This window comes from Manis javanica, chromosome 1, assembly GCF_040802235.1.
Source record: "Manis javanica isolate MJ-LG chromosome 1, MJ_LKY, whole genome shotgun sequence".
NCBI lineage: Eukaryota > Metazoa > Chordata > Mammalia > Pholidota > Manidae > Manis > Manis javanica.
This window is the reverse complement of record NC_133156.1, coordinates 29207992-29235245: the sequence shown is the minus strand read 5'-3', so window position 1 is coordinate 29235245 and position 27254 is coordinate 29207992. Positions and strand designations below refer to the sequence as shown.

The 27254-nt window shown below is 43.3% G+C and overlaps 1 protein-coding gene and 1 long non-coding RNA gene across 4 annotated transcripts in view; one reads left to right on the top strand and one right to left on the bottom strand.

The window, feature by feature from the left end:
* LOC108403881 (SLIT-ROBO Rho GTPase-activating protein 2B-like) overlaps positions 1–27254 on the bottom strand; it is a 114056-nt gene that overhangs the window by 51777 nt on the left and 35025 nt on the right. For both annotated transcript variants that reach the window (XM_073231090.1, XM_073231083.1), the window contains one exon: positions 25358–25420. In XM_073231090.1, the coding sequence (XP_073087191.1) occupies positions 25358–25420 (63 nt within the window). The remainder of the gene's footprint in view (positions 1–25357; positions 25421–27254) is intronic.
* LOC140848340 (uncharacterized) lies at positions 3539–11156 on the top strand. 2 transcript variants are annotated; one of them, XR_012129057.1, is made up of 2 exons: positions 3539–3711; positions 10560–11156. It is a non-coding gene; the product is annotated as an uncharacterized lncRNA (long non-coding RNA). The 2 variants fall into 2 exon arrangements; XR_012129061.1 differs by having other exon boundaries at positions 10512–11156.

Sequence of the window (27254 nt, the reverse complement as noted above, 5' to 3'; positions counted from 1 at the left end):
ACTGTACAGTAGGAGGGAAACTTGACAAACACTCCATCAGGCAATGATAAAGGTTAGCATCAGCAGTGATCAGTTCGTAGTATGTATCCCTGATAGGCTACCATGAAAATGTCACTTCATCCCCATGGTTCTCCCTGCCACATCCATAACCCCAGTCTGGTAATGGGAAAAACATCAGGCAGATCCCACTCGAGGGCCGTTCTACAAAGTACCTGACCAGCACTTCTCCAAACTGCCAAAAACAAGGAAAATCTGAGAAACTGTCAAGCCAAGAGAAAGCTAAGGAAACATGATTAAATTTAATGTGATAAATGGATGGGATTCTGGAATACAAAAAAGGACGTTAGGTAAAAACTAAAGAAACCTGAATTAAGTGTGGACATTAGTTCATCGTAATATATCACTGTTGGCTCATTAATTGTTAACAAACGTATCACACCAATGTAAGATGTTGGTAGGAGAGGAAACTGGGTCTGGGATATATGAGAGCTCTCTGTGCTAGCTTTGCAGTATTCCTGTAAATCTAAAAGTGTTCTACAATAAAGAGTTTATTTAATTCCACTTATATGTGAAACCTAAAGAAAACAAAACAAAACAGAAATAGGCACAGAGAAGACTGGTCGTTCGTTATCATGGGGGAAGAATTGGGGTGGGTGAGTGAAATAGGTGAAGGGGATAAAGAGGTACAAAAACCCCAATTATAATATAAATTAGTCATGGGGATGAAAGTAGAGCATAGAGAACAGAGTCAATAATACTGTCATTCTGTGTTCATAGATAGTAACTATGCTAATTGAGGTGAGCATTGAATAATGTAGATAATTGTCAAATCACAATGTGGCATTCTTGAAGCCAGTATAACATTGTATATCAACTATATTGCATTAAAAAAATAAATTAAAAAGATGTACTGTTATTATATCTGTGCTTCCTAGGGTTGAAATAGGGATTAAAGGAGATAGTATCTGAGGTTCTTTACCAAGTGGCTGGCATGTTATATAGGCTCCACGAAACAACACTTTGACCATCTTGTGCCTTTCTGTGCTATTCTTCCTCATGGTATGTCTTGAAAGACTTGCTATTGTCACCTTTCCTTCAAGATGAGCCAAACCAGTCTAGTTGTTACTTGTCTCTTCTGCACCAAGAAACCCAGAGCATCATCCCCGTGTTTGTGGCTTAACATTTTTACCTTAATTGACCCTATTTAAATTGCATTCATTTCATTTCTCTGCTTAGTGACTAAGATATACCTCATAATAATGGTACTTACACAGCGGTTGGCTTGGGGTAAGTCTGCCAGATGCTTCCAATTAGAGTAATTGTACTTTAACTTTCCTTGAAAACTGTTGTCAAATAGGAGGTCGCTTTTCTATTTTAGAGAGGAGAGCACGGTGACTTCTTCAACTTCTTGTTGGTTGACCCGGGGTCTTGAAAGAATGCGGCACCAGAGAACATTCAGTCCTCGTTAGTTGTTGCGAAGGGTCAGAATGAATTGCAAAATTTTAATGAGGTAGAGAAAGTTTTCTTGTGGCATTAGGCAGGAAGTACCTTCTACAGAGGCAGTAAGATATCTCTGTTGATATCTCTGTGTAAGATATCTCTGGAGCCGAGGTGTGTCTAGAAGAGAAACCATCCTCCTTGGGGCAACACATTGTTGGTCGGACTGGATTCTCTCAGTCATGACTGTGCTAAGGAAATGATAGCTAGGTAGCTGGAAAGACAGATCCATCAAATATGTGAATGGGTATGTGTACATATATACATAAAATACATATGCATATACACATATACATTCTATATATATACACATACATACATATCTATCTATCTAGCTCTATATTTCTTCTCTCAGTTGGCAAGGACAGGACTTGCAGATTATAACCCACATCTCACACACTCTTCACTCTTCACCTTATACTATTTTTTTGGGATGCCAATCTGGGCTTCCCATCTACACTTTTGTTTCTTCTCCTTAAGTGGATATATGTGTAGAAAATTCACAGGAAAACTTGGTTGCCAAGTCTGGTCTATCTTCCTGTTCAGTAAAATGAAAATAACATTTAAAAAACCCAGTCACAAATGTCTGTTTAATAATTCTTGATTGCTACCATGAGGCTGGATTTCAGTATTTCTGAATATGCAGTGCCTGGAAGCTAGCACAAAATGACACTCTAAAACTGCCAGAAATTTGTGTCCTATGGTTTGGAATGTGAAGGCAGGGACGTGACTTGGGGGCAGCCACGTCTCTTCTTTTGTGAGGGTCACTTTGGCGGGCCCTCTTGGTCATGCCTACTTATATTAAGTAACTACTCTCTGCCCTTGATGTAGCTCAGGTCTTGGGAGAAATCATCCAGTAATGGCATATTAAGTATCCTGTTTAATAATAAAAAAGGCTGTCCCAAGTGGGGAGGAACATTTCTACTTGGATAGGATACTTCTACAAAGACAGGAGAAGGGATCACGCTGGATGAGGCGCTCAAAAGGTGTCTGCCTTTTAACTAAATAGGCTAGAATTTGCGATCTATTTCCAGAAAGAAAAAAAAAAAGACCTGTCATTATGACATTCACTGGGCATTTTCTAGGCACTACTAAGGCAATTGCTATTTCAAATTTCTAGTGTATCTCTGTAGAAAATCCAGGGACAAGGGCTTTTGTATCTTGACACAATCCACTGGCCTTGCCTCATAGCCCCATGGGCAGCCTCCCTTCTGGTCAGCTACAATTTCTCACAGGGAATCCAGGCAACTATTGTACAAGCAACAGTAAGTAACCCAAAAGCATAATAAGTTATTAGAAAGGGGTTTCTTCCCTATCTCCTCTGCTTCTCTTTTGTTGTCTTTATTCCCACACAGTGAAGAACAATTTTCCTCACATGTAGGTTCAAACTCACTTCAATTCATGGCCTCCTAGCCTCTTAATCCCAAAGGTTCCAGATTGTTGAGAGCGAGCTAAAAAGAAAGAACTTAAGTAATGTTAGCCTTAAGACAACAGCAAAAGGAAATCCTGCCATGGCCTAAATTGAGGTAAACCTTGCGGTCAGGTTACCCAGCAACATGTGCTTTTCTGTCCTTTCCACTGGCTTATTAATATTGCCAACATCTTGTTAATTAAGAAACACCCTCTGCCCCAGGGGAAAGCCCCACCCTTAAAACCTCCCTCCCAAGGGCCCCCACCCACAAAATGGCGAACTCCCAGCTTCTCTTCCAGGTCTTCCACTCCCGCCAGCGCCAGCCAAGGCCCAATCACCCCTCTACACCTTCCCGCCGTCACCACCTAAGGTCCAATGACCTTCTGACCCACCCCTTCCTTGCTGACCTGTATAAATTGAGCCTGCAAACAAACTGTGTCAGCTTGATCAGACATCCTGTCTTGTTGTCTGTTCTTTGTGTCCCTTGCCCCTCTTTTTTTTTTTTTTTTTTCCTCCAGGTCATCAACCCCCGTTGATAGACCTGCAGGTCGGGACAAATGGCACCCAACGTGGGGCTTCCTAGGCCCAACAGACCGAAGAGGTGAGAACGTCGCCCCCAGGAGGGTGGGCCGGGCCCACCCGGGTGGGCCCACCCCCACCCCCACCCCCACCCCCACCTGGGCCACCCCCACCCCCACCAATGAAAGGAGGTGTCTGCAGCAAGACCTTCGCCTGAGTCGCCACGTTCTGAACCCACCGTGAGATAGACTCGTGTGTATTTCCCCGGCAATGCATTTAGGAAGGTAAGTTATTATGCGGCAAGCATTCTCCCAAGAAGATTTATTTATAGCCAGACTCAAAGAGTCCCCCTCAGGACACGAGGAACTAGGGTTAAGAAAAAGACCTGAAACGTTTTTTACCTTAAAAATTGCTTTTTTACCTTGCTCTCCAGTCAAAGCAGTCCTCTTAGGCCTGCGTTACTTCCTCCTGTGTAATGTAAATAGAGCCTGTGATTAAGCTGAATCCTCAGATCAACATGTAAATAGCTCTATTCTATTAACTGCTTCCCTTAGAGGCAGTCATCCTAGAGCTAAGCATTTCCTCCTCAACAGCCCCAGAGAAGCCAAACAAGCTTGTGACTCAGATCAGGGCTCTAGTACCGAAAAGCCACACAGTCCCTGCATTTATCAGACAGGCAGAGGTCTCTTGAGGAATGACTATAGCTCAGGCAGAAAAAACTAGGAAAACTGAGAGCAATTCGATCCTTAAACTATAAAAAGAAGTATCTTATCTTCTGCACACAAACCTGGCCCCAGTACAAACTCTCTGATTAGAGAGGCCTGGCCCCTAAAAAGAGTATGCAATATAATTTTATGCAGCTAAATATATTTTGCCACAAGGGAAGAAAATAGTCAAAAGTTCCATGAATTACTACAATATAGAGCTAGTTTTCTAAATTCTTTTAGTGAACATCTATTCTACTTATTAAGTTCATCATTATCTTTGAGAATTGAGAAGTCTTAAACTAAACTCCCTGAGATAGAAGAAATTTATCTTTTGCAATACAGCCTGACTTTAAATGACTGGAGCTAGAATTGTACTTGCATTTCATTTCCAGCCCCCTGGATACACACAGTCCCTATCAGTTCAGAGCCTTCATCAGCCCTGTTAGTCTGGGGCTGTCTAAACCTTAACCCAGTTATGTAAACTGCTTGCCTTTAGAGTGTATTCTTGAAAACTGAAGTACTTTTATTCAAATAAACTAAGAAGAAAGAAGACCATTGAGTATTAGAAACTCAAATCTTTATGTCAGTTTGTCTGTGTATGTGTATTTATATGAAAAGTGTTACTAACTGTAAGAGGTGGCTCCTTTGCAGATGAGAATACTCCCTTTCCCCCACCCCCTTCCTTCTGTTCCATCCGCCGAAATTGTTCTGTCTGTCGAAAATTCCTAGCGCTAGATACCTCGTGACTCCGGGAAACTGCCTTCTTAGGGAAGTCTGGGTGACGACCCACACTTCCTAAGAAATTCCGACTCGTATACGAGTTTCCGCAGACCACCAAGAATCATCGGGGATGCCCTTTGTCTCCTTGCGGTCTGCTTCCAGTCCAAGGATCTCCGTTCGTCTTCCCCTGTTTGTCTCCTTCTCTGTCCTTTAGCCATGGGAGCCTCCTCATCCCTCCCTGAAAGTTCACCTCTTGAATGCCTGCTTAAGCATCTGGCTACCCTCTCCCTGATGCCTGATATAAAACCAAAACTTCTCCGTAAATATTGCTCCCAAGATTGGCCAACATACCCCCTAGACAATAACAACAAATGGCCCGCAGGGGGAAATCTTGATCCTAACATCACTCGCGATCTTTTTAACTACTGCCAGCGCCTGAAAAAATGGAAGGAGATTCCCTATATTGAAGCTTTCTGCCTCCTCCTCCCCCCGCCCCCTCCCAAGTTCTCCTAGTCTGCAAGCTGCCACCCCGCAGAAGCCTCCCGTTCACTCCCTTCCCCTTCTTCTCCTACAACAGCCCTTCTCCCTTCCTCCCCCACCATCTCCTCCCCCACCTCACCTCCTCCGCCTCCATCCCCCGCAGATTAAACCTGAGCCTTTCAGCCCCCCCTTTAACTAGGTCCCCAGGGCCTCCTCTGTCTTTGCACTCATCACCTGTTTCTCCCCTGTTAGGGACCACCTTTGTCTTCTCACATGTTTGTAGGGAGAATGGGAAAGCACCTTCCCCCATGTCTGAATGCAGCATGGGAAAGCACAAGCTAGAGAACAACCAGTGCAGTCCTTAGAAGTTATCTGTCCACAAAAACATATCTTGTACTCGAAGATGAGCCAAGACTCCTCACTCTGAAAATAGGGAGACCTTGAAGATGTGTAGAAACACTGCCCCTGCTTCTAGCTATGCCCTTCCCCCACTTGCCGATGTGGCAGGAATGGAGAACAAAGAACATTCTGTTTATGCATTCCATAAGCAATTAACTGGAGCCCTGCTGTAGCTCAGTTAGTAGAGCATGAGACTCTTAACCTCGGAGTCATGAGTTCAAGTCCAACTAGAGCAGCAGAGGCAAGCAGCTGGGCTGCTAGCTGGCGACACATGGGTCTGATTCTATCTTTCTTTATTTTTTTTGACCCCCTTCCGCACTTCAGGACCTGCTCAACTAGGCGCGGCTAGACCGCGTCACTCCCCCACAGACTGAGCCAGAACCCTTCAGTACCCCTCAGACTCGGTCCCGAGGGCCTCCCCAAATTATCGCCCCCCTCCGGGAGGTAGCAAAATCTGAAGGCATCGTGCGCGTTCACATCCCTTTCTCCTTAGGAGATTTAGCCCAACTAGAGAAATGCCTAGGTTCCTTTTCCACTGATCCCACGACATACATCAGGGAGTTTCAATGGACCCTCCAGTCTTACAGCCTCACACATCATGACATTTTCATGCTCCTGGCCAATACTCTCCTCCCTGAAGAGCATAGACGAGTTTGGGACTTCGCCCAAACGCACGCTACCGAAACCCACAGGACTGACCCCACCTATTCCCCTGGCCCCACTGCTGTCCCCGAACAAGACCCACACTGGGATTATAACACCGCCGTGGGTCTCCGCTCTCGAGATATTTTTGCCTCCTGCTTAATAGCAGGTCTGAAAAAGGCAGCTCGTGAAGTAGTCAATTTTCAAAAGCTCCAAGACATAATTCAAAAGAGAGATGAAACCCCCTCCAAGTTCTTAGACAGACTCACTCAAGCCCTATTACTGTATACCAGCTTGGACCCAGAAACACCTGAAGGAAGACATGTCCTTATGACATACTTCTCAGCTCAAAGCTACCCCGACATTAAAGCTAAACTCAAAAAGTTAGAACAGGGCACCGCTACCCCACAGACTGAGATCCTAACAGTGGCCTTTAAAGTCTTCCATAACCGGGAGGAGGAGAAAGAACGCCATAAACAAAAGGCTGATCAGGCCAATTTCCAGATGTTGGCCCAGCTGATAAAACCACAACCTGGGCGCCCCTCTACAAACAAGGTCCCCCCAGGAGCTTGTTTCAAGTGCGGAAAAGAGGGACATTGGTCAAGGGCGTGCCCCTCCCCCAGATCTCCTACCACCCCATGCCCCAGATGCAACAAAAAGGGCCACTGGGGGTCTGATTGCCCAACCACCTGAAGGGGAGGCTGGAGGAACAACCCCCATCCTAAGCCCGCCGTAGTGGGGCTGGCAGAAGAAGATTGACAGGGCCCCGGGGCTTCTCACCCGACCATTTCCATCACCAAACAGGAGCCCAGGGTTACTTTAACAGTAGATGGTTGCCCCATCTCCTTCCTCCTAGATACAGGAGCCACCTTCTCAGTCTTGTGAGAATACCGGGGCCCTACCATGCCAGCCATTACTCCTATAGTTGGAGTAGGAGGTAAACAGATTTTCCCATTAAACCACCCCCTTATTATGCAAGACAATCCAAGACAATCCCATACATTTATCCCACTCCTTCCTGGTTATGCCCCAGTGTCCCATCCCTTTACTAGGACGGAACATCCTTTCTCTCCTCCATGTTTCCATAACTATATCCATTCCCACAGCCCCCAGTACTCCCTTTCTGATGGCCCTCATAGCCAATGACCCCCCTCTACCCAATTAAAGCTCCGGTTCTGCCCTCATACACCCTGTAAATCCCAAAGTTTGGGACATTACAAGCCCCTCCATGGCCCTATGTCCCCCTGCCTCTATCAAATTACATGACCCCTCTCAGTATATCTGTCAGGCCCAATACCCCCTAACCACTTCAGCCCTCATAGGCCTCCAACCCATCATTCAAGATCTCTTAAACAAAAATTACCTCAGACCCACTCACTCCCCATTTAATACCCCCATATTAGCTGTTAAAAAAACCAACAGATCTTTCCGCCTTGTCCAAGACCTTTGCCTCATCAACATGGCTGTTGTCCCTATCCATCCCTTAGTTCCAAATCTGTATACCCTTTAATCGCAGAGCCCTGCCTCGGCCTCCCACTTCTCAGTTCTAGATCTCAAAGACGCATTTTTCCTATCCCTCTGGACCTCTCCTCCCAAGATTTTTTTGCCTTCACCTGGATAGACCCATACACAAGACATTCTGAACAACTCACTTGGACAGTGTTGCCACATAGCTTCCGAGATAGTCCCCATATTTTTAGACAGGTCCTAGCTCAGGACCTCAAACAGTTTCATCATGATCACTCCGAGTCCACCTTATTACAATACATGGACAATCTTCTACTGTGCAGTCCTTCGTGGTAACAGTCTCAACTTGACACTGCCTCCCTACTTAACCTTCTAGCTTCCAGAAGTTACCGGGTATCCCCCGTCAAAGCTCAAATCTCTTCCCCTTCTGTCACTTACCTTGGATTCCTTCTGTCTCAACAAAGAAAGTCCATTACCTTAGACAGAAAACGACTCCTCTCTGACCTGCCCGTTCCCAAAACCAAGACAAAAATCCTTTCCTTTCTAGGCCTGGCTGGGTATTTTAGAGCGTGGATCCCTAACTTCTCCCTGTTGGCAAGACCCCTATACGACCTCAGCAAGGGCCCCCCTGAAGAACCATTATCATCCTCACCCCAACACTCCTTCATTAAGCTCCGTCAAGCCCTTGTGGAAGCTCCAGCTCTCCATCTCCCTGATTTGTCCAAACCCTTCTCATTATACATTCATGAGAGGTACAGTCAAGCTCTAGGAGTCCTAGGCCAATATTATGGCCCATCCTTTGCCCCAGTAGCTTATCTCTCCAAGCAATTAGTCCCCACAGTTCGGGGATGGGCCCCCTGCCTACGAGCATTAGCCGCTAGACAGCTCTTGCAGAAAGAAGCTCATAAACTGACATTCAGGGCACCCCTTACCATTCTGTCCCCACATCACCTAAAAGATCTCTTAACCTACAAAAGTTTACAGAATCTCCCTCCCTCCAGACTCCTGACCTTACTCCAGACTCCAGACTCCAGACTCCTCTCTCCTCCAAAATCCCATTCATCCCCTTTGCCATCCATACCCGAATCATGACTTTTTCCTCCTTTACTGCTCTCTCGCTTTTTTTCCCTCATTCCTATTGTCTTCCCCACCACCCCAGCCTCCTTTGTATGGCGATTCAAAGTTAGACAGACTTACACAAAGCATCAAACAAAAGTTACTGCCCTCATTGCCACACCAGACTGCCCTCTGAAAAGCTGCTCTGAGCCTTTATACCTCCACTTTCCTCCCTCCACCGAAGTGTTCACTAGCAGCTACCCTTATTCTCCCTACCTCTGCATCCTCTATGACCAAAAACAAGCCTATTGCAGGCAATGGCCAGACACCTAGAGGACATGTCCCTACTAGTCTTGTGCCGTTCACTACATGGGTAACTTCCAGTACCCACAGTATTACTCCTCCAACTGTTTCATGAAATATCCCAACAGCTCATTCTCCTTATCAATCCCAGATCCCTAGGACTCTCGATGGGATGCCAGAGTCACAGCCTCAGTTTACTACGGGGGTCCTCGACCCCCCATGGTACCCTTCATATCTCTCCAAAGTATGTTCCCTCTCATTCCCAGATCTCTCAAGTTGCATCAGATATGAGACATTCTGAAAAAGTCATTATCCAAACTCTTGACGGCGCCTCTTCATCTTCTTATCCCCACCCCTCTTCCCATTTCTCCTACTCTTCATTACAGCTCATTCAGGACACCACCATCTTTCTCAACCACATCCTTAACACCGCCAATTGTTTCTTGTGTGCATCACTACAGCGCCCACTGCTGGCAGCCGTGCCCCTTAATATTTCCAACTACTCCTTCCATGCAGAAAGACAACCCCTCTGCCCCCTGGCAGACATACCCCCATGGGAACCAGAATACGCAGATAATCTCACCATCCACCACTGTGTAGGCCCAACTCCACCCGCCTCCAGCGCACTTCACTGCCTCTCTATCTACACCCTTACCTCTGGCTCTAAGACTTTTACACAACCGGGACACTTCTTTTGGTGTAATGGCAGTCTTTTCAACTCACTGCCTCTCAACTCCGATACACCCTGCATTCTCGTCACCCTAATCCCACAGCTTACACTTTACAGCATGGCAGAATTTCTTGAGCTCCAACTTTCCTTGCCCTTGTGCACAAAAAGAGCTGCTTTCCTTCCCATCATGATCGGTATCTCTTTGATCACCTCAGCCATTGGGGCAGGGTTTTCGGGAGAAGCCTTTGGTCACTCTCTATGGGAAGTTAGAGATCTCAACGCCAAACTTGAGGGAGCCCTGACATCCACTCCTGATTCCCTAGCCTCTCTCCAAAGACAGGTCACTTCGCTAGCTAAGGTCACCCTCCAAAACCGGCGGGCCCTAGATCTGCTTACAGCCGAGAAGGGCGGCATCTGTGTCTTCCTTCGGGAAGAGTGCTGTTATTACATCAACGAATCCGGCATTGTAGAAACTGACATCACCAAACTCACTGACGTTGCCTCCAGTCTCCACTCTGCTTCCAATTCCAACCCATTCTCTTCAATACTAACAAACCCCCTCCTCACCTAGCTCTGGCCCATTGCAGGCCCCATAATAATCATTCTTCTCGCCTGTCTCTTCTTACCCTGTATGATAAAGTTCATCAAATCCCAAGTCGGAAAAATCTCTAATCAAGCTTTCAACCAGCTTTTACTCAGGAACTACCAGCTTCTGGCCACAGAAGATCCCTCACCCTCACATGACCTCCTCACCACACGCTGAGATGGACTCCTCTCTCCGCTGGAAACTGTTCCTAGAAGCAATGGCCGCAGACGCCTGGCTTCTGGCACCCGTATCCTCCTGGCACCACCATTACAATCAACAAGTGCTCGACCTATAGTTACAGGGAACCTTCATTGATTTCCAACCTGAAGAAGTCCACATCTACTCATCCTTACTGTGGGGAGTCCTATCGATCCTTTCCTCCCAATCCTCAAGCCCTCACTCCCTTCTCCGCCCCTGTTCAGCAGGAAGCAGTCAGAGAGAAAGCAACATCCACAAGTCCATAGAGGAGAAAGGGGGGAATGAAGGGGCCCCACCAGTAAGATGGCAAACTTCCGGCTTCTCTTCGGGGTCTTCAGTTCCCACCGGTGCCACCTGAAGCCCAATCACCTCTCGCCCCCCTCCCAATCCCAGCACCTAGCCAACAGCCAACAGCCCCATAGAAGTGACACCTCAATCAATTCATTGCCCTTCCTATATAACCCAGCACCTTTCCCTAATAAAGCGGAATTGTCCGGTGAATTGCTGCTGTGTGTCACTCCTTTCCTTTCAGTAACCAAAGTTCTTAAAGTTTGCTAAGTTATATAGACATATTTTGTGCTTAATAAGAAATTGTGCTATAAGGCACATTTCCAAAAATGATAAAATATGTTCATAAACGTATCAATCTGAAGAATGCTGGTGTAACAGTTTATAGTGGCCTATTTTTCAGTGTTCACTGAAAGTTAAAGTATCAAATAGTTTTAAGTTCTAATGAAAACTACTTGATATAATAAGGAAAATATTTTAGTATGTTAAAGATGTGTGTTTTAATAAGAGAAAGTATGAAGAATGGAAATTCGTTTTGTTAAGAGTAAAAGATAGTTAATTGTTCTAAAGTACAGCTATTTATTTAAAGAAAGACAGAGACAAAGAGAGAAAGCAGTGTGGTGGAGCAGCGTGGTGCCCTTTGTTGTGGGGGATCCGCTTAGCCTGTTGCTTTGAGGGTGGGTCAGGATGTTTAGAGATAAGGCAGGATAAACCCAGTCAAGCCCCAGGCAAGCCCAGGCACAATTCTAACGGCTTGTGCGCTTGGGACCATAGGGCAAATGAAGAATAAATTACTATATTCTTACAGATATAATCATGCTATGTGAAATTAAAGCAAGTGAGTCTTAATATCGAGAACACAGCAAAATTGGACTTTTGTTTTCAGTTGGAAAGACAAAGTATTCTTTAACTGTTAGTCTGCCCTTAATATTGAAAGATTGCAAAGGGTTCTCTAATTGTTTTATTAAAACAGTTTCTTATGCTTAAAGTCTTAATGAATTGTCTGAGTATTTAAGAAAATAAGATCTTAATATTAAAAAGATTAAGCTAAGTGTTGTTAACAATTATGCAACGTTCTGCATTTGCTTTTAAACTTTCTTATTATCATTCTAGTTAAATAATGTGTTATTTAATAACTGTAATTCTATTTAGGCAAGTGCCTTAAAAACTTTTGACAGCTTCCCCAAACCAAAATTTAAAAAGGTATTTTTACCTCTCAATTAACTCTGATATTTTCCAGAGGGCCCCTGGAACATATCAGTAGAATTTCTTCTCTTCATCAAGAAAATATTTGACTAATTTGGCTTATTTACCTGATACATATTTACCTGGAAAGCACTGTCAAAAAGAATAATGCTAAACTTTATTACTGAATGTTTTATGTTACATAAATATCACTCTTCCCCCTAAAGTACTTACTCTTGATGCCCAATTAAATTTACCTGTTAGTACTATTATAATTACTGTGTATGTATTAATTGTACTCATGTAGCCTCTTACTGTAATTTTACAATCAATGTAAAATGGTTTTCTAGATATAGACTTCCAAATGTTTGGGTATTTTTGTGTAATGACAAAAGATATCAAGCCCTTTCTCCACACTATCGAGGTGTTTGTAGTGTGGGACGCACTCTTCCTGCTCTAATAGGCCACCTGGATATAAGTGCAAGAGGCTTCTCTGAGCTCTGCCATCTGATTGTCATGAAAACTTGAAACTTTGAGATCCTGCCGCTGTTGCAGTTGCAGCTGCATTCCTCCTGCAGGTTCCTGGACTTGTCATTAGAATGCAGAAAGAGATATCTAAGCTGGCCTGTGCATATAGGAAAACAACAAATTTGACTGCTTCTGTATTATCTGAACTCAATCAAGAACTGAGAGAAGTGCAAGCTGCAGTGCTTCAGAATCACACTGCTGTGGACAGTCTGCTGTTAAAAGAGCATGTAAGATGTGAGCAATTTCCAAGAATGTGTTGTTTCAATTTGTCTGATTTTTCTCAAACTACCCAAAATCAATTAGATGATATCCATCATATTGCCAATAAGTTTTTACAAATGCCTAAGCTATCTAACTAGTTTTCTTAATTTCATTAGATATAACTAGTAATTGTAAGTCTGCCTTTGTTATGTATCTATATTCCTATTGTTAATGTGTATATGCAATTTAACTAGTAGCTTGTTAAAACCTATATATATATTCAAGTTATGTCTGTCTTTCGACATGTTCAAAGAACCCCTGAATAGTGTCTGGCATGCTGTCACACCTCTCTTAACCCTAAGCATTTTATGTCTTCTATTGCTGTTACTAAGGCCTTGTGTCCTTTGCAGCATGTGGAAACTCATCCAACTAAGATCATTTGAAATTGCAGACGGCCCCCCCCCCACTTGTAAATCATAAGATATAAATCATAAGATCTAAAGTCAAGGATGGTAGCCAGTGACAAGTAAAATATGGTTGAATTGTAAATACCAACCTAAGACAGGGAGTGGTCGACAGAGGACTATAGCCCCATGATGGGTAAGGATTTATTTCAACCATACAACCTAAGACAGGCACATACCTTGACCCAGTCTGAGTTGGACTGGTTGTTTTATTAAAGAGAAAAAGGAGACGGGATAGTCAAAGATGGGTAAGCACCCTGGATGGAGCCTCTGGCAACCTAAGACAGGGCTTCCACATTGGAGTGGGAGTACCAATGATGGGTAAGATCAGAGTCGCTGCCTTGGGGCACCTAAGATAGGCACTATCTTCTTATTGTAAAATAAAAAAGGGGGAGATGTTGGGAGCGAGCTAAAAAGAAAGAACTTAAGTAATGTCAGACTTAAGACAACAGCAAAAGGAAATTCTGCCATGGCCTAAATGGAGGTAAACCTTGCGGTCAGGTTACCTAGCAACATGTGCTTTTCTGTACTTTCCACTGGTGTATTAATATTGCCAACATCTTGTTAATTAAGAAACACCCTCTGCCCCAGGGGAAAGCCCCACCCTTAAAACCTCCCTCCCAAGGGCCCCCACCCACAAATGGCGAACTCCCCGCTTCTCTTCCGGGTCTTCTGCTCCCGCCGGCGCCAACCAAGGTCCAATCACCCCTCTACACCTTCCCGCCAGCGCCACCTAAGGTCCAATTACCTTCTGACCCACCCCTTCCTTGCTGACCTGTATAAATTGAGCCTGCAAACAAACTGTGTCAGCTTGATCAGACATCCTGTCTTACTGTCCTTTCTTTGTGTCCCTTGCCCCTCTTTTTTTTTTTTCATTCTCTCCTCCAGGTCGTCGACCCCCGTTGATAGTCCTGCAGGTCGGGACACAGAAAAATTCAGGGAAGAACTCTGATTGGCCTAGCCTAGATCACAGGCTTGCTTCTGGCCCAATCACTGTGAGAAGAAGGAGGTGTTGTGATTGGTCTGATTTGGATCACATGCTCACATCTGTGTCCGGAGGGGTGAATTATTGGTCTGAGTTACAACTGCCACTTCTTATATCTGAGTAAGAGTCTCTCTGGCCACCAGAGCTACTCCACCGTGAACTTGGTGGGTTGCAAGCACTGAGGAATTACCATCTCCCAAAGCAGCTCTCAACTAATGACTGATGGGAGTTGGTGTATAAATACTATGGTGCTCCTGTCCCACTGGTGACAGATTCTGAGACATGCATTCAACACCATTTACCAGAATTCCAGAGTAGGATTAAGGAGCTCTTTGCTTAGCATTGCCCTCTTTATCAGCTCCTTTCTCTTCCCTGTGTCCCTCCCTCCCTCCTTTCTAACAGTATTTTCTGAGATCCCCTCCCAAATATGCTTGTACTTGAGTCCTTATGTCAGTGACATCTTCTGGGAAAACCCAAACTAAGACAGTTACCATGAAGCTCAGCTCATCCATGACTCAAATGGGATGCAGCAGTGTGCCAAAGGAAGTGGTAGTTCTGAATATACCAAAAAAATCAGGTATTTGTATCATATTTTTATCATGTATCATGAAAAAAAAAACCCCCACAGAGCTACAAACAATGAGAACACACAATAAACCTCTTCCCACTGGACCAACATTTAGGCACAAAAATGCACTTGTCCAGAGGAAGCAGGCAGACCTCCCCAGTAGATTGCTCTTGAGAGGAAAACTTCAGAGCACCTTGGGTCCAGGCTGCAATGAAAGCTATATTTTATGCAACACTTTTTCCACTATAATCTTGGGTCTCTCCCACCCCAGCTGAATCTCAGCCAAAAAGCTATCATGGCAGAAAGATATGCTCACCTCTTCAGATGAGTCTAGGGGCTGTGCTACTTGGCTTCTGTCTAGTGACATTCCCATTAGAGAGTTGGGTTTGGGTGAAGGCCTATGCATGTGTGGTGATAAAATTATTTTCCTTATCTCTGTGTCTCAGCTGTGGTATTCACTATTCACCTATTTTCCATTTGGGTTGATTGGTTTCTAAAGCCAAATGTATTCCATGAATGTCATGGGTTGAATTGTCTAGAAGCAGCATTTTAAAGAGGGGATCAGGTGCATGAGACTCAGAGGGAGTGGTCTTCAGGTAAAACACACACACACACACACACACACACACACACACACACACACACACACATCTCTAAGGTTGTGAGGGAAACAAAGAAAGATAAAGGGGCCCCACGAGGATGGGGTCTCAGTCTCAGATAAAGTCTAGACTAGGAGTTGTCAAACTAGGGCCCTTGGACCAAATCCAGCAGCCACTGGTTTTGGTGAATAAAGTTTTATTAGCATGGCCACACCCATTCATTTACATAATGTCTATGTCTGCTTTCTTGCTACCAGGGCATAGTTGAGTAGTTGTAACAGAGACTGTATGACCTGCCAAACCTAAACTATTTATAATCTTGCTCTTTACAGAAAAGTTTACTGACTCATGCTCTGAACTTATCCCAGTCCATGGGAGCTCTAGAGCATCCATTGTTCCATAAAGTTACCCCCACCTTGAGGCAAGGGGCTGGTCTCTGTACCTCGATGCCAGCCAGGCATTGGTTGCCAACCACCCCAGGGGTTGAGGGTGAGGTACATGAAGAGTTTTCAGTCCAGGGTGGTGACTTGTCAGCCCAGAACAATTTTCTGGATTCTAGGACAGCTGTGAGTCATCAGCAGCTGGTAAATAGATGCCTGTGCTGGTGCATGTGCTGGGCACCACCGGCATCTACTGCCATGTTTATCAGAACCCACACGTGTGCTTCATGAACCTGGAAAGAACCTGTATGTACTGCCTGAAACAGCCACATGAACTCTCCTGGACTCCCTGTCTCCTCTTTCACTCTTGCCACTATCCCATTGCTCTCAGGATGAAGATGGAAACCTTACAAGGTCCCCTGGGTCCTGCCAACCTCTCCAGCCCCATCTCAATCTACTCCCCGCCCCCCCCCCCCGCCACTGTTCTCCAGCCACCCTTGGCAGTCTTTCAGTTTGTGAGAATGCAGTATTCTCTCCAACTCCAAGGCTGCTGTCCGTGCTCTACCCTCTGCTTGGGACATCCCCCCACCCTCCACCTCCCACCATACTTCTCTGCCATCTAGTTCTCCAGATCTCAACTTGAAGGATAGTTCCTCAGAGAAACCTTGCCGAACTTCTCTCCCCATGAATCCCATTCCCTCTGAGTAGCCAATATTCAGTTCATGTCTTTACTTATTTCTTCTTGTCTTTGCAAACCCTAGCACAGAAAATTATGCATAGGTTTTCCTTTCTTCACAAAAATACTATGTTATTCACATTCCTTGGATGTTTGCTTATTTCCCCTTAACATACAAACCATAAACTATCCAATTTGACATATATAGAATTAACTGATTTTTAACTCATTTTTTTCTTACAGTAGCATGATAGTCCATCATACGTACTATGCATATGATATAGTTATGCAATAATTTATTTAATAATTCCCTTATTGATAGAGGTTCAGGTTGTTTCTCTGTGTGTGTATGTTTCACTTTACAAACAATGGTGCAAAAAAATGATTCTGAGGAAATATCCTTATATTCTGATGCTTATATTTCTGAAGTCTCAATCCCTAAAAGTGATACTATTTGGCCAACATGCACATCCACCTTAAATTTCATTACACACTGCCAGATTCCTTTCTGCAAATATACCAAATCAGCATTCACCATCCATTTATAAGACTGCCCCGTCTCCAACATCTTGGTCAGTACTGGTGTCCTTCAATGCTTTTAATGCTTTCCAAGCTCTTGACAAAGAAAGGGCTTCTCATTGCTGTTCTGATTTGCATTTCTTTGATTATTACTGACATTGATCATCTTTTTGTACATATACTGTTTTGATAACAAAACGAGCTTCCATAGTGACAGGAACTTAAGTTAATTTAGAGGGGAGGTGGAAAGTTCTAGGCACATCCTTTGCTCTTTGCCTATCCATCCTCAGCCGTTCTCCGATAATAAGTGTGGAGTGGGTTGTTCCTGGTATCTGCACAACCTCTGCCATAGTTTCTGTCCCATCCCCAAGGGTGGGAAGTTTGGTCTCCAGGGATGTGGTGATGGTGGGGGTGGGTAAAAGGTCCTGCCCTATCTGTGACCATCTCCCACTGTCTTTGCTTGCAGACACTACCCAGATGAACAACGCAGTGCCCACCTCCCCTTTGCTGCAGCAGACCAGCCATCCGCATTCCTACCCCAGCCTGGGCCAAATCTCCAACCCTTATGATCAGCAGCCACCTGGCAAAGAGCTCAATAACTATGCCTCCTTGAAGGTGGTCGGTAAGCACTGCTTCGCTTCTCTCTCCTCTCCCTCCCTCTTCTTTCCAGACCTCTGTCCTCCAACATTTTTCTTCTTCCATCTATCTTTCTCTTTCTTCTTAGATCTATCTATCATCTCTATATCTCAACATTTCTCTCTTTGTTTCTATCTGGAGCCCAAGTGACTACAGACCAGAGCCCCTCAGCCACTTTCTCTCTGACTCAGATCAAGTCCTCCCTCGCCATGTGGGGCAGGGTGGGTGGGAGAGGGGCACATGTGGGGGCTACTTCCTACAGAGCAGAGCCTGCCTGGATGCTATCTGGTCCCACTGACCCCCTGGCCCCCTGTCATCCTCCACCTGCCCTAGGGAACCCTCAGGGAACCTAGACGCAGAATCCAGGGCACTCTGTCTCCAGGTGCCTTGCCCATAGGTGGCTAACACTCCTCATCCATGCCTGTATCCATCTTGCGAGGCACAGCATTCCCATCTTTGTAGCCTCTGCTCTTTGGGATGCAGTGGACAGCCTGGACCCACTGCTGAGTGTTTAAATGCATTGGCTCTTTAATACACTCTGTCTCATTTTCTCATGACCATCCAAAAGGGAAAGCACAACTGTTATCCCAATGGTCAGATTAGAAAACTGAGACTCAAGGGGGCTAAAACTTACCTTGGCCCAAATCAAGCAGCCCCTGGCCCACAGAGCTGAGACTTGAACCAGGAGCCTATGCTCTCACCACTGTTCCACAGCCCTGGTCCTCCTTCAGTGCACACCCACCCACCCCCTCCCACTCCTGCATGAGGGCGTGGAACAACGCCCTGGCTCCCAAACAGATCACTCATGGAAGACTTCTGCAGGATGGAAGCAAACTCTGGGCAGGCCCAAGACCCACAACCCATGTGCTTTCTTTGATTCCCAACTGCTCATTTCATTTTCTTCCCCCGCTGCCAAGCCCCGTGTTAGAGATGGACTGAGAGACACTTGCTGATCGATTCCAGGAAATCTATTTCCAGTATAGCATAATCCTGGAAGTCATAGCACAGACACTGTGGCATGGCACTGATGCTCACAGTAACCATGGTCTGCCAGCATCAGATTCCTCAGAGGAGCGCACTGGAGCCCAGCAGAGAGCCTGCCACACACTAGGAACTAAGTAAGCATTTGAACCAGGAGTCTACCTTTAGGAACTTATGTTCTCTGATCTCCCAGAACTTCCAGATGCGATCATCCAAAGAGGGGTTGAACCTAATTTATAACAAGGGCCTAGGTTGTGCAGATTGACACATGCTTTTCTAAATCCCAAGCCTCGTACAGGCTTACATACCAGTCCCCACATTTCATGTTGAATTTCTGCACACAACTCAGTCCTCATCTATGACCCCAGGTTCCCTCTATTCCATAATGTGTGTTTGCATAGCATATGCATCCTAAGCACGTTCAAATAGACTCAAATATTACTAGGGAGGGATGAGGGCTGTTCCCTAGGAGAGAGAGACTGAGGGCATCTGTGCTGATGGAGCTGCAGAAACCTTCTATTTGGTGGCCTGCCTCCTGCTCTGAACCTCACATTTAGGTGATAAATAGCATCTGCTGTTATATTTTATTCTGCTTTTGGCATTAAAAACATTATCCCAGAGATCTTTTTCCTTTTGAACTGGTCACGTTACCCTAAACAAGTCACTTCTTCAATTTAGGCCGTGTCTTGCCACCTCCCCCAATTTCAGACCCAATAGCTCTTTGGGTAAATAATGAATGGATACTCCCACAGAGCTCCCTGATTCTCTCCAGGATTCATGCAGGGCCTCTGTGCGAGGCACATGTCTGCAGTGCATCTGGAATTAAATTTGCAGTATAAAATACAACACTTCTTGCATAACCCTTTCTTCCAGAAAAGAAGAACTCTTGAAATGTTTGCTGAATGAATGAATAAGCTTGTCTTCAGCATGAATCAAATAGCTTAGGTAAAAAGGAGCCCTCCTAATCTAGTAAGCTCTGAAGGATCTCACTCCCCAGTCCTCTTCATTTCTGTCCTGCTTCTCTGACTATTGTGGGAGCTCACAGGGTTTATTTGGGTTACTGATGATCTTGTAAATCTATAGGAGTAGAGGTCCAGAGAGGAGCAGAGTGACTGCCTGACCAACATCTACCGAGGTGTCCAACATCTACCCTCACAAACGAAATGCAAATCCCATAATAAACATTCTTTCAAGGGTTCTTTATTAAGGGATAATGTGACCACAGTGTGAATGATGAGATGCATTTCATTAATGAAATCATTATCACCCAGGAGAGCAGCTGCTTTAAAAATGGTTGCTGTTGAAATCTCGGCCACTTCTGATAACCAGACTCATTTTCTAAAAAGTTTGACCCAGTTAATATGAGGAGGTTTGGACAGCCTTTAGGGTTAACCACCAAGTTCAAAAATGCTTCTGGGAAATAAATTTCTCTTGGCAGCTTTAATATCCAGAACACCAGGTGGGTTTGTGCCAGTCGCTGTAACTCTCCAACCTCAGCTTCTTCACGTGAAAAAAGAGGAATGAAAAGTGAGGGGACTTTAAAATTAGAAAATTAACCAATTGAAATTGGCCCTTTAATATACACTGTCTAGTTGTATTAGAATATATTCTAGTTATTAGAATACTGGTGGGCCATTAATGTGCCGCATTCAGTCCCTACCAACTCAGAAGAGAAAAGGGTGGTAACTGTTGGATCTTTCTATTTAGTTTAGTTTAGTTCGCTTGTTGAAATCACATTCATGTTTAAAGCAAGCTCTTTTCTTTCTATAATTCTGAGATTCGGGCATGTGCACCTGGTTATATATAGTATGTGACTACAGAATGGTTTGTATTCCCAAGGGGTTCACTGTCCAATTATTGTTAAAGACCAGCACGCACTATGGACGTGTCAGAGGCTAATCTCATGCAACTCCACACAAGGAGTGAAGGGGCTGAATTATGGTTTGTTCGATCCATTCATTTATTTATTCCCTAGACATTCAATCTGGTATACCTTGATTGTGGACCCCACTGAGGCATGAACCAAGTCTGTCCCATTCATTGATGTATCCCCAGCACCTAGCACCATGGGGAAGTTAATAAGTGATCCCAGTACATATTCGTAAAGTCAGTGAACACTAGCACGTGGTAGACACCACACCAACACCACATCAAGTCAGGAGCTTGAGATGATCAGCAGAATGGCAGAAGGTAGCATGGTCCCTGCAATTGTTCAGGACTGAGTTTAAGACCTAGGTCAGACATGTATCAAGTACTTGCAGAAATTATGAAATCATTATTTAAGCTCCTCAGGTCTCAGTTTCCCCATCTGCAAAATGGCAATTAAAAAAATACACAGATAGAAATAATTGTTGAAAACTTCCCCAAACTAGGGGAGGAAATGGCCTCTCAGACCACAGAGGTACACAGAACTCCCATAACAAGGGATCCAAGGAGGGCAACACCAAGACACATAATAATTAAAATGGCAAAGATCAAAGACAAGGTCAGAGTATTAAAGGCAGCCAGAGAGAAAAAAAAGGTCACCTACAAAGGAAAACTCATCAGGCTATCATCAGACTTCTCAACAGAAACCTTACAGGCCAGAAGAAAAAAATACACAAATAAAGGTTTGTTTGGGAAGACTCAATAGTGTACGGAGAGTGCTGAGCCTGGCATGGAGGCAACTCTGTGAATACTGCCACGTATGAAAGTCTCCAGACCAGAGTTGTGTGTTGGCATCTTTTTCCTCACACCTCCAAAATGCACTGGTATCTGGGTTAACATGCAATTGCTTCGATGTGCTTAGAGGGAGAGAGTGTTGGATCCATATTCTTCATTCCACTTTGATGGGAGAGACATACACACATTGAGAATATGCTAAAATAAACCAGCAAACAAACAGCAAATGACTTTTCCAAGCTGTCCTGAGGACGAGCGAAGGGCCCAGACCTCTTCACTCTCCCCATCTATAGCCTGGACAGTGAAAATCCATGCCCAGACATAGGGCTACTCTAATCCATCCAAGAAAGATCCAGCTTCACTCAATCGACTCTCTTCACTAAGTCAGAAGTGTAGATGTAAACCTTTTAGATTATTGTCCATGGAGATTGAAGTCAGGAAGTGTGTGTTGTGACAGACTGAGGTCAAATATAACCTGAAAATTCAGTGAAGCACACAAGTCCCCTGGTCTCAGCCATCTGCATGAAGCATGGTTACAGATGTGAGAACGCACTTTACGGTTCCTCCAAGGTCAGTGTTTGCAAGACAGGAGGGTCACCTGATGACTAAGAGAGGGGTGGTTTTTGCCTCCAGAGCTGGAAAAAGATGACATTTTTTTGTGTGTAATTTCTGATGGGCTTTGCAGACAGGAAATTGTCTACATGTTGGCATTTAACTCCTATTAGCTCCGTGTCCAGCTTTCCCACCAGGTGTACTAAGAGGTGAACTGACCATGTGCCCTTGCGATGCTTCAGTGCAACCTAAGCTGTTCGGGTGAGAGTGAGAGAAAGAGGCTGAATGTACCAGTCTCTGTTACTCAAGGCTAAACTAATCCTAACTACTTTGGCTGGCTTTTATGGTGGCCTAAGAATCCAAATGGATGCTCAAAACTGTTTTGAGGCCTTGTTTCTGCAAGTAAAGGCCAGGTGAAGGCAAAAATATAGAAAAGTAGATGCATGACTTTGAAGCCTTTCCTCCCCTTCCAGGGGCACTCTGATGCCTCTCTCCCATACTCAGAAGTCCAGCCTACATGCCTGATGCACACAATCCATACTCAAAGGATCTGATCAAATTAGGTTTGCCCTAAGGTATAAATGACCATAAGGCATCTTTCTATTCTTCCTCGACTTCACATTTTATTTAAGACAAAGCCTTGTGATAGAATGTTTCGAAGAATCAAAAGGCCTGTGAGGGAAATATATCTGGGTAGGAAAGGCTACACATATGGCTGCTGCACTAACGTTGGCTCTAATTTAATATAGAGCGCTCCTTTTGTGTAAGGAAGTTAATGAACTTCTCAAAATGTTCACTTCCAACTCCCAGGGAGTATCAAGGGCTGAAAGAAAGGGAGGGGTGAATAACTGTCTGAAAAGGCAACTAAATAGCATCTTCAACTCCTGAGACCACATATTGTATGTTACTTTAGCAGTCATTTTTATTTCTTCAGTTGCACAAAATTCTATGCATGATGTATTTCAGAATTATTTGATCATGACCTGTCTATGGTTGATAAGGAACCTAAACCACCATGCTCCCAACTCCTGGTCCACTGTTTAAGTACTTTTCTTTCTTTCTGAATGTAAACTGAATGTATATAATTGGCAGATTTCATTTGAACAACACAGATTTTGTGTATCTGAATTTAAAGTTCAGGAGTGACCAAATATCACTGTCTTTTAGATTAAAGAGAGAGTGTGTGTGTGTGTGTGTGTGCGTGTGTGTGTGTGTGTGTGTGTGTGTGTGTAATATGAAGGCCTCTCCCCATAGAACATGACCTCTAACCTCAGCTGAGCATACTCTCTGGTTCAAGTAAAATATTCTTCCCAAGAGCTCCAAGTGATCTACAGATTACCTAATTACAGCCTCATTGCTTACTTCCTCTATCCCTTAATTCCTCTATTGACTCTTAGAGGTTAAATGACTCTGGCAGGGTCATTCAAACTCTGGTGGCCTTTCCTAAAGCCTGGTTCCTTCAGGCTTTCTGACTGATACTGCCTAGAGTTTTGAGGATCTGACACCTCCTCAGAAGGTCATTTGTTAGTGCATGTCAGCTCACTTGCTTCAACTATACAAAGTCTGCTAAATGTTGAAGTGTATTTGGTAGGCTGAATCCAGGAGAAATTTCACTATATGCAGTCCCTCACTGAGACAAAATCTTCATGACATTCTACCAATTTTTCTCATTTTCAACGATCAAGTTTGTCTTTGCCACTGTTGCTCTACTAGTGTCAGACCATAAATCAAAAGGATCTTGTCTATGCTGCCATGATAACCAGCATATTTCATTTTTAAAGTATTAGAGATTGATTTATCTTTCTAGGTAAAACAATGCACGAGTAAAGGGATTCACAAGGGAAATGCCACTAAGCCCTCATGAGAAAACAGCTCAGTGGAAGATGACACAGAATTCTTCAGAAGTGTCAAAGGCATAGTGCTCATGTAAGTTTTAAATTCTAAATCCAGGATTTCTAGAAATGGTTGATACTTTAGGTTATCAGAAATTAACAAGTCACAGGCTAAAAAAATCAACTTTATCATAAAAAACTCAACTTCATTAGGTATTTTTTATATGAATATGACCTTATAACATGAGACTTTTGTATGTAAAGCTAAAAGTTTCTGAAGGAAGAACTGACATATAGAAACTATCAATTCAATTTATTAAGTGAGGGTGTAGTAGCAAACATGCTATATAAAAATATAACTTTATCCACATCACAAAAATCTTGGAAAGAGAACTTTAGATAAATATTCATGTCATAGAAGCTTAAAGCTACAGGTTCAGTGGAGCATTAAAAACAATTTAATTCACAAAATTGCACTTTACACGCATGGGTTTTAGGTAATAAATGGAATTTGTAAATCAAGAAACATTTTAATAATAATTTTCAGTTTTAATTTTCAGGTTTAATTTGTCTATAAATACTCAAATAATCTTGTACAATGAAAATGCAAATACCTGGAGTTAGAACAAACTAATACTATTCATTTCTCCTGTTATTCTTTCTTATAAAATAAAAACTCATCAAATTCCTCCAAAAGAAATTTGTACTTAACATGATCATTAGGTATTTAAAAGAAATTACATATGAGTCACTCCAACTTGGAAGCCCATTGGTTTTCTTTTTCTTTTGATATTGAAGTGTCATTGATATACAGTCTTATATTGGTTTCAAATGTACAACACAGTGGTTCAGCAGTTACCCATTTTATTAAATCTTCACCCTCTCTCATGTGGTTACTATCAATGTACAAAGATGTTACAGAATCATTGACTATATTCTCCACGCTGTACTACAGTACCCATGACCAACTTATACTATGACTGAGAATTATCGTGCCTCTTTATCCTCATCACTCCCATGCCCCACACCTGCCCCAACCCCTTCCCTGTGGTAACCACTAGTCACTTCTCAGTGTCAGTTTTTCTACTTAACAGCTTTAAGTTGTTTGATTTCTTATTGTAATATGCAGAACCAGAATAAAATTTAAATTCAGAAAAGCAAACTGTTGCCAAAAAGGAAATACAGATAACCCCCCAAAATTTTAATCTGTTAAGTCATTAACCAAATAATTTAACTGAAATGGGGAAAAAAAGACATTAAGACACCAAAGAAAGCCACTCTAAATTGCTCAAATTCTAGAATGGCTAACTTTAGAATGATAACAATTGAAAAAATATTCTGGAATTGAATATAGGTACAGGTTACATATAATCCAACCAGTTAAAAACATGTCTTTTTGGGACAACTTACTCTAATTTCTTAAAATCTGCTAACTGCATATACATATTTGTTTGACTACAGTCTCCCCAACTTGGGAGGAAGTGTCAAAAGAATGTAACAGTGTGCATGTATCTGCTCGGTTCCACTTCAACTAGAAGAGCATCCACTAATATACCCTATCTTGAAATGAGTTCTAATAAGGGCAGCATTTCTGAAAACCAGAATTCTAAACTGAGTATTCTTGCAAAAGAAGGAGGATGTGCTTACCGTATACAGATCGTTAAGAACCTTCACTAAATCCTCATGAAGTTGGAATGCAATCTCTTTGCTCTGTAATTAAGATAAAGAAAGAATATTTTTAAAATGTAATGGAAAAATGTTTCTAAATCATGTACATCTTAAAAAGTCCACTGACCAAAACTACAAGAATGCATGTAAAACAACAAAGGCTATCAGAGTCCTGACATAATAAACACCTTTGAACAAATGGCCCTTTCTAAATACTAGCTACCTGCACCAACAGTCACCATAGAGGCAAACAAATGGACAGTCTGATGACTCTCCTACTATCCAAGAAGAGAGAGAATACAAGTAAGCAGGGTGAAGCATGTGCATGCTCAGAAGCTGAGTTGCAGAATGAAGTCATTCAAAGATGAATTCCAGCATCCTGTCTCCCCTCTTAGTATCATCACAAAGGAACTTGAAGTATGATTTCCAAAATGCTAATTTAGAAACCAAAAGGGGAATTAACTCTCCCTTTCTGAAATAACTAGCTGACTGGTTACAATTTTAACTTTCAAAGCAGTGAGATGTTAAGGCCCACCTATTTTTTGCCTCTGAATTTATTTATTTATTTTTCATTAAGACAAAAAAGAGAGTTTATTCTTCCAGTCATTGGTAAATAACAGCATTTAAAATATGCTTCCCCAGGCTCATTCTGAGAGTTTGATAGAGGAATACTTGAATAATTTTTTTCAGCAAAATGTGTAAATTATTTTAATGGAAATTACATATCCACATTATATTTTTTCTGTTTTGAGTTAATTATGTTGTCAGCTATAGGGAATGGAAAAAATGTGCAGTGTGACTTAATCTACAGATTCAGATACTAACAATATCCATTGGTTCAATTGTGTGTCTTCTGCTAGACTGTCAGGGTATATTGGGGGTACGGGCCATGCCTTTGTCAGCTGTGGCCCTGGTCCTGCACTGTGCTTGGGCTCAAGGCCAGGACTAGGGTGGGGTAAGAGAGGCACTAGGGTATGGAATTTAAGGAGATACTCATGCTCACCCTGACCCAGGTCCTGCTTGGGCACATAGAAAGCTTTCAATAAACACCCATTAATGAATACAAAAATGAGCTGAAACACTGTGTGTGTGTAATAGCTGAAGTAGTTACTACATTTGCTGAGAGCTGGCCACTGGTGAGGGGGCAGAAAGGAAGGGCCCACAAACAACTCTTAAGAAAATATTAGGATGCAGATGAAACACAGTCTCTCTGTAAACACAAGGTCAGGGGGTCAGGCCGCCCTCCAAAAAGGCCAAATGCAATGAAGTGAAAACCTGTGGAAGATAAAACAGTGTTGGACAATGACATCAGAGCAGTATCTAAACTTTGAGAAATTCAAATTTGTTACCAGTCTTTGTTGCTGGTGTTTCCTGGAGTGATAGAGTACTGCTACTTATCAAGCCCTCACAGCTTTCAAAATCCCTAAACTGGAGTTAGAGATTTTATGTTTTGCTGGGTCCCTCATATGTGAAGAAGGGGGTTATGAATCAACTCAACAGTGAAAGTCAAGTCACTAGTGAGCAAACGAAGGCAACCGAAACTCGCTTTTGTTTCCCTGTCTTGTTATTCTGACCATATCCATTACACTGCAATCTCCTGTGCCTTCAGCTTGGTGTTTTTTTAATATTAGGTATCACCAAAGGATCTGGGCCACCAATTCAGAACTCCAATGGGATCAGGGCACCAACTAACTGCCCAGCTGCCCACATTTCAGGTAGCAAGTCCAGAAAGAAAATATTTCTTGGCCAAGACTTAAGAGCAATAACAACAAAAAAGAAACCCCAAAGGTCCAATTAGCCCCAAGCCAAGAATATTTAGAATCAGACTAAATAGGTAGGTTTGGAGTGATAAGGCTCTTGTCCAAGCTATCCTTTG